The 15,787-nt window shown below is 37.0% G+C and overlaps 1 protein-coding gene across 1 annotated transcript in view; it reads right to left on the reverse strand.

Annotated features, from left to right (window-relative positions):
- The window catches only part of DZANK1 (double zinc ribbon and ankyrin repeat domains 1), a 132,609-nt gene that overhangs the window by 104,147 nt on the left and 12,675 nt on the right, over positions 1–15,787 (reverse strand). The window contains exons 3-7 of the mRNA XM_036751307.1: positions 13,904–14,021; positions 12,281–12,374; positions 11,890–11,957; positions 7,111–7,196; positions 3,746–3,863 (exon numbers count right to left, since the gene is read on the reverse strand). Coding sequence (XP_036607202.1) covers positions 3,746–3,863; positions 7,111–7,196; positions 11,890–11,957; positions 12,281–12,374; positions 13,904–14,021 — 484 coding nt within the window. The remainder of the gene's footprint in view (positions 1–3,745; positions 3,864–7,110; positions 7,197–11,889; positions 11,958–12,280; positions 12,375–13,903; positions 14,022–15,787) is intronic.

The following is a 15,787-nucleotide window of genomic DNA, read 5'->3' on the forward strand; positions in this document are numbered from 1 at the left end:
TCCAATGGTCAAAGAATATGAACAGGCAGTAATCAGATGACGAAATTAAAGCTATCTGGAAAAAATGTTCTAAATCATTATTGATTAGAGAAATGCAAATCAAAACAACTCTGGCTAACAAAACAATTGGCTAACATGACAAAACAGGAAAATGATGAATGTTGGAGAAGATGTGGGAAAATTGGAACACTGATACATTGCCGATGGAGTTGTGAATTGATCCAACCATTCTGGAGAGCAATTTGGAACTATGCCCAAAAGGATATAAAACTGTGCATACCCTTTGATCCAGCAATACCATTAGTAGGTCTGTATCCCAAAGAGATCATAAAAATGGGAAAAGGACCCATATGTACAAAAATATTTATAGCAGCTCTTTTTGTGGTGGCAAAGAATTGGAAATTGAGGGGATGTCCATCAATTGGGGAATGGCTGAACAAGTTGTGGTATATGGATGTAATGGAATACTGTTGTTTCATAAGAAATGATGAGCAAGTGGACTTCAGAAAAACCTGGAAAGATTTACATATATTGATGCTAAGTGAAGTGAGCAGAACCAGGAGAACACTGTATACAGTAACAGCAACATTGTGTGATGACTAACTTTGATAGTTAGCTCTTATCTAAGTTAGCTCTTCTCAGCAATGCAAGGATCTAAGATAACTCCAAAAGACTCATGATGGAAAATGCTATCCACATCTAGAAAAAGAACTATGGAGTCTGACTGCAGATCAAAGCATACTATTTGCTCTCTCTTTTTTTTTTTTTGTTTCTTCTTTCTCGCGGTCTCTCCCATTGGTTCAAATTCTTCTTTACAACATGACTAATGTGAAAATATGTTTAATATGAATGTATTTGTATAGTCCATATCAGATTGTATGTTGTCTTGGGGAAGGTAGAAGGGAGGGAGGGGGAGAAAATTTAGAACTTAAAATCTTATGGAAGTGAATGTTGAAAACTAGGAAGAAAAGGAAAGAAAAGAAAGAGAGACAGAAAGAAAAGAAAGAAAGAAAAGGACTTGGGTTTGAGCAAATTTCTATAAAAGAAGGACTGCAGAGGAGAGGCTTCCTTATGTGGTGCAGCATTCTTGAACAGAAAGAGAGATCCTGGGGTATTCCTTCTGCTGTACCAGGATGGAAGCTTGACAGAAAAGTACTATGTCCAGTAAATGGGACAGGGAGCAGGCAATGGTTCTTGCTGGGAGCAAAGGAGAGTGGCCAGAACACATCAGCCACTAACCAGAGGGGGACTTCGAGCAGGGAGCTGAGCCTACACCCTCCACTGAAGTAGAAGGAGGGAACAGAGACAGCACCACCTCCTGGGAGTTAAAACAGAGTAAACTCATGATCTCATTAAAATTTGAAATGATCTCATACAGTAAGCAGAAAGGCAGTGTATTTGGAACACTAGACTTGGAGACAGGAAGACCTGGATTCAAATCCTGACACCTCCTGGATGTGAGTCTGGACAAGTCACTGGCCTTTTCCGGGCCTCAGTTTTTCCATTTGTAAATAGCAATAATAATCATACCTGCCTCAGAGGGTTGATGTCAGGATCAAACTTCAAAGCACTAAATAAATATAAGCTACAATAATTATTAAAAAGAGTACATTTTAAGATGTCCGTTCAGAACCTATAAGTGACTTGTGTCTCAATTCTAGAACTAAGTGTTTCTTACTCATCACTCTTTACTCATCACTCATCAATTAAACAAAGGACCTACAGGTGCCTTTTCAGGGACTGTCACTTTATATGCAACAGCGCTGGTCCTTTCACTTCATTTTGTACAACTCAATCAATTAAGGAACTCTGATATTTTACAATATCCTCCCAAGCAAATGTAATAGCTGAGATTTATGGAAGAGAGAGGGCTGATGTAAAGAGGAAGTTTAATGAGGCACTAGGCTAAAAAAAAATTAAGGGCAAGCTAATCTCAATCTTGTCATTCTTACCTCCACAACATCTCTCATATCCCTTCCATTTTCTCTGCTCACACAACCACCACCTTGGTGTAGGAACTCATTACCTCTCATTTCAATAGCCTTCTAACTGATCCCCTTGACTCAAAGTCTCCCTCCTCTCCAGTCCATGTTCCCCACAACATGTGATTTTCTTAAAGTATAGGTCTGACCATGTTACTCCCCTGTTCAATAAACTCTTAACGGTTCCCTATTACCTCTAGGATCAAAGTTCCTCTGTTTAGCCTTTAAAGTCCTTCACAATCTAGCCTCTATCTTTCCAATTGTATTATACATTATTACCCTTCCCTCACATTATGGTTTAACCAAACTGTTCTTCCTGTTCCTCAAATGTGACATACCATCTCCTTTCTTGTTGCACTGGCTGACACCACCCTCACCCCTCAAGCTTGGAATGCACTCATCTTTATGTCTTAGAATCCCATTTTTCCTTCAAAGCTCTGCTGGAGCACCACCTTCCAGAGGAAACTTTTTCTGATCCACTCCCTGCACCAGCTCCAAGGGCCCTCACTCTCCCCCAATTCTGAATTTATTATATTTACTTCATACATGCTTATATATATGTTATCTCCCCTGACTAAAGACAAGGTCCTTGAGGAGAACTGTTTGTTTTGTCATTGCATCTTCAGTGCCTAAGGCAGAATCTGGCAGGTGTTAAATACCTACTTGCTGAACGATTAGTTATTACTGATATCTAATCAACATGTTCAAGGCAAAGCTTCCTCTGTCAGATATGAAAGTTAAGCTGTGGCTTCTTTCAAAATTCAGCTACTTCTTCTATATAGTAGGGTAATTTGTGGATATGTGCATTCATGATCAGTATTTTATTTAATACTGATTATATACCATTGATTAGACTGTTACTGGAAGTGTGTGTGTGTGTGTGTGTGTGTGTGTGTGTGTGTGTGTGTGATTCCTTTGGGGTTCTTGTTTCAGGAAAGATTTTAGGAAAATCTTGTTTTAGAAAACTGTATCTTATAAAGTGGATGGTGACCAGGATAGTAAAGCTGCTCAGAGTCACATCATATGAGAAATGATGGAGAAAGGTTAGCCTGATGAACAGAAAACTTAGGGGAAACGAGAGATGTTTGAAGACCTGGATAAGCCCATGTGGAAGAGGCATTAGACATATTTTCTGTAGATCCAGAAGGAAGATCTAGTGCTAGCTGGAAAAAGCTAGATGGAAACTGTTTTCAGCATAACATAAGGAAGACCTACATAATAACTAGAATGGTCCAAAACTGCCTTATAAAGTAGTGAGTGAGGTGCTCAAGCAGAAGCTGAAAGATAACTTGTCAGAGATGCTGTAGAATAAATGCATGTATTAGATAAGAGGTTGGGGTAGATGACTTGTCAGGTACCTTTCCAATTCTAAGCTTTTATGACTCATGAATATTTTTCTTTATTATATTTATATTATGAATTAAAAACTACGCTGGGCAGGAATATCTTTTCTTTCATGTAATATTATGATGAAGGATGCTTAAGACAAAATTGACATTTCAAATCTTTTCATCACCTGAGACCAACAAACAAACAGAAGAAAGAAATACCAAACATTCAGTAAGGAGCACAAACACTAAAATGGTTCCAAAAACAGGTTTTTCCAACCGGGTATAAGAAGGGCATAAGAAATATACAGAGTATAACAGGTATAGGCTACAATAGGTATAAGAAACCTATAGTTTCTTAATATTAAGTCATGCAGTTGGCTGATACTATCTATAAAGAATGAATAAATAAAAGATTGTTTTCAGTTTTCTCACCTGAGCTCCTTCTGGGGGTGGATGGTGTTGACCAAATATAGGTGGAACAGGAGTACCACATTCTTGACAGAAAAGAGTAAAAGGGTCACATGGGCGAGTAGTTAAACAATTTGAACACCTGAAAAAAAGGGTCTATTAGTTGAATGTATCTTAAGATTCAATGTTAAGAATATGAAAAAATAAGCAATCATGGTCATAAGATACTTTTACAATGTTTTTACTAAATCTATAACCTTTTCCAAACTTTACAACTGTGCATTCAAAATAGACATAGGGAGATTAAGGTGTTCATTGGCCAAAATTTTATATCAAAGCACTGAGGCTTATATCCTAACAGATATGTACAATGAAGACAGGAATGTGGGCTAGTAGGATGGAGTACATTGACCTTATCTCCTTAATCTACCTTTTATTCTGGCTCAAATTAATATGAAGCTAAGTCAGGGATGATCTTGGGAATATGGAAGAGGGCCAAAACCCATTAGATAGTTATCTGTAAGAAAAGGCTTTGATTTCTGCCCAGATAGGAAAAAAAAGACCTAGACTGGGGGCACGATACCTGGCTTTTAATTAGCTGACTATGGTGGTTATGAGCAAAAAACTGTCAGTCAGTCCTTATCAGAGGAAGGTTCTAGCTACTGTATCCCAACGTACTGAAGCTTGCCTTACCTTAAAGATAGGAGCAGTGACCAGGAGAGAGACACTAAGATTAGCAAAGCAACACACCACTGGAGACTACACAACACACCACAGTCAGACCATCAGGAGCCACACTCAGTGTAAAAGGTAGGGAGAGGATTAAGGGCACAAGAGGACAGGGCAGCGTTGGAGAAGAGAAAGGCACCTTTTCACAGACTAAAGGAGGAGGGTTTTGAAGTGGAGAATAGGTGAGAAGAGGGAGCTCATAATAGATAGCAACTATATTCTTAGTGTCCCATGAGTTCAGGTTCCTCATTGTTTCAATGTTTGTACTAAGTCCAGAGAAAAAGATAAGAAAATGCTTTTGTCACTGGCTTTATTAATTAAGAATGAAATAACTTTTATCTTCATTAAGATATTACCTTAAAATTTGATTATAATCTAAATTGAAAAATAATAAATCTTCATTAACATGATTAAGAAAAATGCTACTCTTGCTCTTGGTGTCTAGCTCTCAATAAAAGAACATTATAATGACATCTGCAATTACTAGAACAATCTTTAGCCATAAACTTTAGGTGACTAGTCTATTGTTCTTTAAAAAAAATCTCTAGAAATTAACATTACTATTCACAATAATAATAAATTACATTTATAGAGAGCTTTTGCAATTTGCAAGGATCTTCCTCATAAAAACCTTGTAAGACAGAGATGCAATTGTTATTATTATCCTGATTTCTGGGAGGTATGACCAGCTGTGATTTCATTGGTATAGACAACTCCCATTGAGAAAATTCTCTCTACTAATACAGATTTGCTGGGCCATCTCCAGTCATCCTGACTGATATCTAGCCACTGGATCCAAATGGCTCTGGGGGAGAAAGTGAGGCTGGTGATTTTGCACAGCCCTCCCTCACTCAAATCAATTCAATTGCAAGTCATGTCATCATCTCTATGATATCATGGTTTTCTTTGAGAACCAAGGACAAACCACAATAGACACACACACAAACACACACATACACATACACACACACCTGCTCTGCAATTCAGTTGTGTGGGCACAGAGAGAAGTAAATGCTTTCACTAGGGCAGCCAGCAGACTTAGCAGAACCACTTAAAGCCCTAAATCTTGGAGGCTGTGTCTCTATTCACTATACTATGTTGCCTTTCATCTGTACTAGACCAATGGGAGAACAGAAGCTCCCAGACTTTAGGAGACTTGTCCAAGTTCACATAAACCTTTGGGACAGGGGGGAGTGTGCAATCCAAACCAGGTATTTGGACTCTAAGTCCACAGATCTTTCCTTTTACTGCTTCTCATTTAAAAAAAATAAAACACAATAATATGTTTTTACTAAGTCTATGTAACTGGTGAAGTAGAGGGTTTAGGTGTTAATAAACATATTTCAAAACAGAGGAATTCTTTTGTTTGAAAAGCTCTAAATCAGATTTTGGTCATATGGTTAATTGCTTTGCTATATCTTTCTGCACATGAAGAGACACAATCTTCCAAAGACCCTCAGAATACTGACAAGTGATATTAAACCCCTGGCAAATGAGGTCAGTTTCTGATTTCTAGGATCCTCAACATCAATTTCCTGAGCTGTCAATCTAATGTCTACTTCATGACTTACCTCCTTTAAAGCAAGAACCGTACACTACTACAAATAACCATTGTACAGGACACTACTTCATTTTATCTTAAAGGGAGTTTGTCCTAGGCTTCATTTCTATCTCAGCAACTAACTTACTTAGCAATCCGAGCATATAACTAGCTTTCGTTACAGGGATATGTACAGCAACGTTGGATTAGTGAGCCCCATAAATTGTTATAAAGAAAATGCAAAAAATATACCTAGGCCTTGGAAGTACCTCCAGATAGGGTAATGAATGCCCTCATGTGGCTAAGACCCTGCCTCTACTGTACCTCAAATTCTCTTCTTTAAAATGAGCATGATTTCTATTACTACCTCCCTATTAGAAAGTTAGATAAAACCTTTAAAGTACTCTAGCTCCCCAGCATTAATAGGACGAAACATGTATTTTGGACATGAGTGATGCATGGATTTGTTTTGCTTGACTATGCATATTTGTTACAATTAAAAATTTTTTTTCAATTGAGAAGAGGTAACAGTGAAAATTAATTGTGAAAAAGATAGAATAGAAGCTCCTTGAGGACAGGGGCTGTCTTTTCTTTTGTATTTTTATTCCTAGGGCTTTGCATAGTGCTTGGCACACAGTAAGTTCTTGTAAAATGCTTTTTCATTCAGTGCCAAAAAAAAAAAAAGGATTTAAGCACTAAGTAGGATCTATTATGGGCAGCTAGGTGGTCCAATGGATTGAGTACCAGGCCTGGAGTCAGGAAGACTCATCTTCCTGAGTTCAAAGGTGACTTCAGACACTTACTAGCTGTGTGACCCTGGGCTTCTCACTTAACCCTGTTTGCCTCAGTCTCCTCTTCTATAAAATGTGCTGAAGAAGGAAACGGCAAACCACTCCAGTATCTCTCCCAAGAAAACCTCCGATGGGGTCATGAAGAGTCAGACATGGCTGAACAATGATTGAACAACAACAAAGGATCTTTTATAGGTGAGGCAATTATTTAAAACTATAATAAGTTTTAAGTATCACAAAATGATGTTTTTGTTGTATCTTTCCCTCAAGTTTGCCATTGTCCTTTTCCACTGCTAAAAGCTAAGAACAAAGAGAAAAGCTCTACTTACTTGAAAAAGTTTGTTGCTTTATTAATTCTCAGGACCTGGGCACCGATCAGCCTTTTCTGGCCATTCATGCATGGTGAATTAGTAAGCTAAACAAATAGAGATGTTTATTTATTCTATTAGCATAACAATATGAAGACAGGCTGAATGCAAAATTCTTTTAGATCCTTTCATCTAAAAAAAAGTACAGGAATCATAAAATAATCTTAGCCCAAAACTCCAAGTATAGCTTTAGAACATTTGACTAGAGCTCAATTGCAAATACAATGTCTACATTTGAGGAAGAGATTTTACAATTTTTTTTTTTTTTTTTTTTGCTTTTTGGCATTTTTGGCAGGGCAATTGGGGTTAAGTGACTTGCCCAAGGTCACACAGCTAGTACATGTGTCAAGTGTCTGAGGCCGGATTTGAACTCAGGTCCTCCTGACTCCAGGGCCGGTGCTCTACTCACTGCGCCACCTAGCTGCCCGATTTTACAATTTTTAAAAAATGCTTTTTGACCTAGAGATCCCACTACTAGGCCTGCAATTGCAGAAATAAAGGCCCCCCCTATACGAAAACATTCTTAGGGGCCCTTTCTGTGGTAGTAAAAAACTGTAAATAAAGAGTGTACCCATAAATTGCCGGGAAAGCTGAACAAACAAGTATATAATTCAATATCATTAGGTAACAAGAAATAACAAATATGAAGGATTCAGAGAAACTTGAGAAGATACATGAAATGATGCAGACTGAAGCAAATAGAAGCAGGGAACAATGTGGTTAATGACTGATGTACATGATATGAATACTAAAAGGAAGCTGAACTCCAAGTAACTATAAAAACCAATCTTGTGCCCAGAAAAGAGATAATGGACCAAAGCATTCTCCTCTTATCAGAGAGGTGGAGATTATAAGGCAAATGTTACACATGTTTTCAGACATAGCTTGGCACTATATTAGGTGTTTTATTCAATTGGTTTTTCTTTGTTCCTAGGAAAGGTTCAGTATTGGTGCAGAGGGGGTGGGAGTGCAGTGGTATAAGTAGAAATGAATGTTATATGTAAGATGAATAAAATAGATTTTTAAAAATGCCCTGAATTAAGTAGCCAGTAGCTTAGTATTAAAACGCTTTACCAATATCTGATTTTCAAAGATTTTATCCCAAAGAAATTTAGGAAATAAATCAATGTGAAGCAACTTAACTCATTGTTGCTCTCTGGAAACATGGTGTTCTAGTTTCCTGGTGCTTCTGTGTCATCCATAGTCATGGCTCATACATTCTGGCTTAAATGTAAGTATGTCTCTTTGACAGCTACTAAAATGCCATGAGCTACCATAAAGTCATCAGTGTGTTATTAGAACCAATTTGCCAAAGTATAATTCGGTAGGCCCACGTTTGAGGAAGATTGGAGAAAACCTTTCATTGACCTGAAGGACAACAATGGGAAAAATAACTTTTCTAACAGACCCTGACCTCTTACATTCCTGCAATTTGGACTTTGGGTGTTCATTTCATTTTGTTGCTTTGATTTGGTTTTTTGGATATTGTTTTGTTATATTTTTCATTTTTAAGTAATAGCTCTGCCAAAAACCTGCTGGGTAAGGTAAGTCTTATAGATATGCAGAAGGAAAATAGATGTCTCTAGACCTGAAACAGATAATTATCCCATGTGAAAAATGAAGATGTGAGAATTGAGACATAACTTAAAGTGTCACATATGAGAAGACAGACAGATGAACCCCTAGATCTGGAGTGCACTCTCTCCTCTTCTGAAAAAATCCCTAGTTTCCTTTAAAGTACACCTCAGGTGATTTCTCCTACCCCCAGCCATGTGTGATCCCTTCCATTGCTGGTACATTCTCACTCCTGAAATCACTTTTTTTTAACTTATTATGTACTTTGTATTTACTAATACGTGCATAAATTGTATGTCTTCCCCAACCCCCCTGCCTAGAGGGTAGGGACTTTTTTTTTAATCACATAATCACTTTATTTTAAAGTTGCGAGAAATCTTAATGGCCATCCAGCTGAACCCATATCTGGAAATAAACCCACTACAATCTGGACAATAAGTAGTGACCTGGCCTTTGCCTGAAAACCTCAAGTGGGAAGGTGCCCACTGCCTTACAAATCAGTATCATCCTATCACTCCCCTGATCAAAAATATTCAGTGGTTCCCTATTGCAAACTCCTTCATTTGGAATTTAAGGCTTTCCAGAACCCAGCTCCAACCTCTTCACATTCCTATCTCACATGACTGCCCTCTATATGCTCTGTTTCAGCCAAACTGGAATGGTAACTGGCCTCCACAGGGCATAGGCCAAGTTCTGCTTCTGTGCATCCACAGAGTTAGCCCCTAAGACTGTGCTGTACTTTTCTGTCTTTTAGAGTCCTCCTATTCTTACAAAAGACTCAGCTCAATTGCTCCCTCCTCCACGAAGTGTTCCTGGATTCCCCTCCCCCCAGATGTTAGTGTTCTCTTCCTCCTCAACTGTCCCTGGGTCTTGTTATCTCCTCTCCCTCTGACCTCCTGCTTCCCCACCTGATGTCTTTTGCACCATACTTATCGCTATACGTACTGTCACCTCAGTGGGATGCAAACTCCTTGAAGGGATGCATTATTTCACTTTTGCCTTTATAACTCCCACACTTAGCACAGTGCTTTGCCCTTAATGTTTGATGAACTGAACTGCCCGAATGATAGCAATGGCCAGAGACAAGCAGAGGAAGGAAAAGGAAGTCTGAGCTACAGTTTTGAGGAACAAGCCAATGGACTTGGAAACAGAAGGCCAAGGCAGGGATGAAAAGGGAACACCAGGTCTCAGGGAAAACAAGGGTCCAGAATCCAAAAAGTCAGGTGATTAGATGGAGCCAGCTTGATCATAGGACATCAATAGTTTGTTCTCTGATAGCATGTCTTTACTGTCCTGAGCAGTCTTGAGATCACAGGTACACATAAGAGATCATTTTAGGTCATCTGAATAGGAAATACAAGTCCAGGTGTACTCTCATTACAACTACGGTGAGAGTAAGAAAGTTAGGACTGTCAGAATGTTCTTATGCCTTAGAGACTTATATTATTGTTTTGAAAAGTACAGACACCTACACTAATGTCCTTTTCCAGTGCCTCTCTGTGGCACACTGGTTATAAAAGGTTATTCCGCAGTATAAGATCTAGAAGGTCCTACCAAGCTGGAAGGGGTTTTAATACAAGCTTGGTGATGGACTCCATGTGTCTGTTATCGCCGGGCATGTCTCACTGAGCGATAAGAGTGCGTCGTTGCCAGTCTGGCCACAAGTGCATGAAGGTGTTTTGTTTTGTTTTGTTTTTACCAGAAACAGAATTTTTATGTCTTCAGAAAAGAAAATTTAGTGATGGTGTCCTTGATGAATAAGGGTGACTGCTTATCTTTTGCAGTTCAATAACAGTAACAAAAACAATAAAAATATCTCAGATGATCAAGCTAGAAAGGCAGTCACCCCAGAGAGCTGGAGCTGTTGTTGCCTAAGTAAATAATATAATAACTACTAAGGAAAATAAGTTCATATTTAGCATGGAAATGGTCATTCTATTTCAATGAATTAAACAAAAAAGCTATAATTATATAGTCTTCAAAAATGATAGCACAATCATACAGTTCTTTATCTGATTTACGTAGAATATTACAGCTTTATACAGAGGGAGAAAAAATATAATTGACACAGAACCAGGTAAAATTAAAAGACAAGAAACTTAACCCCCACTCCCCATACCTACACCCAACATGCCTAGAAAAGAAGATATCATTTGGCTAAAGGAATGAAGAAAAAGATGTTTAAGTTTCTGAAAACAGAAGTGCATGAAGGTTTTGAACAGTTTCAAAGACATTCCACTAAGCCATAAAGAAGCTATGTTCCATATTCATGAAGACCCACACCAACCAATATCACAGATGCTTGAAGTACCAAGAGAGAGAAGCACAAATGTTCACAGCAAAATTCAGTAATAATTGGTACTGGGAGGACAATGATACTGTTAATGTTATAAGCTTTCTGTACAATTAGATAACTACATGTCACTAGATAGACAGGAACATGATATGACTCACAGAACCACATTCTCAATATTTTAGAATGATTGGTAGGTGGGCACTTTTGAATTACTTAGGTATGCATTACAGACTAATTTTAATAAAGTACAATTTATTACTTTCAAGTACATACAAATAAAATCAACAAATATTAATTACTCATTGTGTACAAGGCACTGTCCTAAACAATGGAAATACAAAGAAAAATCCCTAGCCACATCCCTGGCCACAGGTGCTTGCGCTCCCCTAAACTGACAATATATTAAATAATAGATATCTGTAAGGGACTTCTTTAAAAGAATAAGTAAGGATGATTTTTAAAAGCATATTAATTGTAAATATTGCTTAGGAAGTATTTAATAAAGAAAAAAGGTTGTCTTGTTAATTAAGCATTTAATGCAATCCTTCAAAAACATTTTTTTCACTATTAGTTTGTATTCTCTATGGAAGAAAAGCTTTGCATTAAACATAGTAGGTAATAAATATTTGAACTGAACTGTGTTGTTATGTAAAGGCAAACTTCATCAAAGACCCTGGGTAATCATAACAAACTGCAAATTAACAGAGTCTGAATTAATAGAGTATAGCTGTACATCCAAATCTTGGGTATAGGAAAGTACTTTACAATAGTGATTTGTTGTACTATTTAAAATATCTGACATGTGAAGTACTATAAACAGTTAAGGTAATAGGAAATTTAAAAATTAGAACCATAAATGTTTCTTTTACCTGGGACTGAGAATTGGATTGTGTAAAAATTGGTTCCGCTTGGCGAGATGGGGGTTCCATTGGACTTTCTGCGGAAAAGACAAACTCATAAAGATTTATTTTCTGTTCTAGCCTCTCCTTTGAAGTCTAAAATGACAATACATCATTGTTTCATGAACAGTAATAATTATACATAGTCACAAAATTATCTTTAATGAAGGACCATCACCATTGTATCTTTTCTTTAAAATAGCAATTGTGAAAAAGTACAGTCCTGGGTGAATTTAAGCGTGTGACTCAAAAGTAGAAATTTCTTTTCTGAGCATTATTCCCATATTTGTTTATATGAGGAATGAATGAATTATTATGGCTTTGCAATGCTAGACCTAGTCTTAATTATATCATATCATACCTTGGGATTTAATTCCAGCATTACGACCAGGTTTGTTTTCAACATTTATATCTCTTTCTTCAAGCTTTGATGCTAAGATTCCATTTTTCCATTCCTAAGAGTGAAAAGATTGTACATCAATAATTCTATTGTACCTAACATTTTACTATATAAAATTAAAAGTTACTATAGGAAAAGAATAATAGTTAAAACCTGCTACTTGAAATTACCTAAGGCAAATTATATGGAACAACTTTAAAAAACAGTTTAAAAATTCTGTACATCACACCAACTATATTGAAACCAAGAGGTTTATATTAATTCTACCAAGGCATGAAGACAGTAGGGCAGAGCGGAACAAGAAGAATCAAGACTAGCTCTCAACAAGACCAATGTGGTAGATAGCTAGACATAAAAGCAAGATGCCACAAATAGTAGAGGTGGAGAAAACAATTAGTATGGACCAAGGGTTATTAATCTGTGATGCACAACCCCCAGGGAGCCCATAGATAGGTTTCATAAGGTCCATTAACTTGGATGGAAAAAATGTTACATCTTTATTTTCATTAATGAATATAGGCAACAAAGAACATTCTGAGAAGGGGTCCATTAAGGCTTCACTGGACTGCCAAAATCAGTGGTGTCAAACTCAAATAGAAGTAGGGGCCACTAATCCACACATAAGGATCCCTGGGGCCACATTCTGATGTAGTTTTAAAATGTAATGTTATCTATATTTTTAAAAATATTATTAATTTTGTTAAATATTTCTGAATTATATTTTAATCTGGTCTGGGCTGCATTAAGAAGTGTCATGGGCCACATGTAAGCCACATATTAGTTATTTCAGAGAGAAACCACAAAGTTGGGGTTTGGGTTATCAGGTTAATTGGGGTGCACCTACACAGTGAACACATCTGTATCAAATGAGAAGATATCAGTCACAATGTCCAGACTCTAGTCTCTGCCTCATTCTCCAGAAGGAGCCTGAATCTTGACCTTGACTATATACTTGGACTTTGCTTCTCCTTGTGCTCTTGCTCCTGATCTGGATCTTTTGAGATTGATCTGATATGTGCCACACTGACAAAACCAAGGGCAAGAGTTGTCTGCCTTCTGTCATGATTTTAAGGATCTTTCATGGCCATAAGCAGATAAGTCCCAGAAAGTGCTGCTATCCAGAATGAAGGAAGGCAAGGCATTTGTGATTCTAGATTGAAGCAAGAGCAGAAGGCTTTTGAGGTCAACTAGTTCTTAAGTTTGACTTCATATAAAGAATAACTATCAACTAAAATTCTGTAAGTAGAATATTTTGGTTACAGTATAAGTCGGGTATAGGTGAGTAGTGAGAGGTGAGGCTAGAAAAATAGTCTGGACCCACAAAAAGGAAGACTTAGAATGTCAGGCTTAGTCATTTGGACTTTATTCTTTGTGTGATGAGGAATGTATTTGAACTGGGAAGTAATATTAAGTGATACTGTAAGGAGATCAATCTAGGAGTTGGTATGCAAGGTGGATTATAAGACATATAGTAACAAAGGTCAGATTTATGCTGCTAATATTAGGAATAGAAAGAAATTGACATTAAAATGGAGTTGTAAAGGAAAAAATCACGACTTGGAGACTACCTTTATTATAACTTGCCTGATTGTCAAAGTTTTTGAGAATATTTTCATCATTGTCTTCTTGAAAAGAAGTCACACTTGTTGGCTCATAGTCTACCTGAAATATCTTTGTTACGATGCCACTTTCCCTGCAGTCTCTGAAAATTAATAAACAAAAGGTTTTCTATAACTGAAAGGCAGAAAAGACATCTGCAATAATAGTAAATTTATCAATGAACATTGTTAGTTCAACTACTTAATCACTGAAACACACTGACAAAATGGAAATATTGTGTGGGTTAATTTCTGCTTTCTCTCCTTACCATTTATTCATGGTCAAGTGAAAATATCAATATCCTATAGCTTATTTTATCATCAAATATTAGGATGCCTATACATATCATTCATACTACATTATGAAAATTCATTCTTTTGACTAAAATTATCATCCAATGTGATTCAACAAGGGTTTCTTTACCCAGGCCAAGGAAAACAGTAAGTTTCAAAGTAAGGGTTGTATACATGAGCATATGGTTTAAATGGATTCATTTTAATATCAACATCAATATTTTGGCTTTGGTTAAATCTGATGCTTCTAATTTCTTTACATAAACATTGAAAGATAAATGAAATATTTTGTTAGAGATGTTAACACAGTATCTCAAGAGAAAATAGCATCTTCTGACCAGAGAATAAATTGCTAGTTCTTGAAGTGCCTGGTAAAAGTCCGACTAAAGTCTGTTAAAATTATGTCACATTTATATATTATTGTGCCTTTTTATTTGCCTATGGGACATTTAAAAGTCTAACTCAAGAGAGCATTTAAAGGGGCATCTAGGTAGCACAATGAGAAGAGCACGGGCCCTGGAGTCAGGAGGACCTGAGTTTAAATCTGGCCTCAGACACCTGATACACTTACTAGCTGTGTGACCTTGGACAAGTCACTTAACCCCATTGCCCTGCCCTCCCCCCTCCAAAAATAGCAACAACGAAAAACAGGACTTCTTTAAAAAAGAGAGAGAGCATTTAAAGCTAAAGCTACATAGTGATGTAGTTCAAACAAATTTCTTTTTTTTTTTAATCTTTGTTTCTTTTCTTCTTCTTTTTAACATTCATTTTACTAAAATGTTGAGTTCCAAACTCTTCCTCCCTCCTGCCCCTCCCCCATCCACTGAGAAGGTAAGTGATATGATATCAATTATACATGCGAAATCATGCAAAACACTTCCATATTAGCCATGTTACAAAAAATAAAAAATAAAAAGCAAGCAACATAAAGAAAATGAAAAAAATATGCTTCAATATGAACTCTGTTCATCAGATCTCTCTCTGGAGATGGAGAACATTTATCATCATAATCTTTTGAAATTGTCTTGGATCATTATGTTGATCAGAGTAGCTAAGTCTTTCATAGTGATCATTATTACAATATTTGCTGTTACTGTATACAATGTCAAATATTTCTAGATATTTTCAGGACCTTCTCTTAGGCCCTAGTCTGATGCCCTGCTACTTGGGACCCTGGTTCCAATCCTAGGGGAAAAATTGGGCAACAACCACCACATAGAAATTCAAAGGAATTAATCTCCATTCTCTTCCCTAGTCCCCAGATTATTACACCAAAAGAAAAAAGAAACCTGAGGTTTTTTATCCAACGTGATTTTTCTCTGAGGTATTCAGAAAAACACATCGAGCCACATGAACTGATACAGAGTGAAATGAACAGAACCAGAAGAACAATATACATAATGACTACAATGATGTAAATAAAAAACAAGATGAAAAGTCAGATTAATTAGAATATGCAATCTAGGTCCCAGAAGACAGATCACGAGACAATGCCTCCCTCCTCTGGGTAGATATGTAAGGGACAAACATGTGGAATGCCACATTTGCTGAGAGTGGTCTTTTTAAAAGTTGGTTT

Source organism: Trichosurus vulpecula, chromosome 3 (genome assembly GCF_011100635.1).
Source record: "Trichosurus vulpecula isolate mTriVul1 chromosome 3, mTriVul1.pri, whole genome shotgun sequence".
NCBI lineage: Eukaryota > Metazoa > Chordata > Mammalia > Diprotodontia > Phalangeridae > Trichosurus > Trichosurus vulpecula.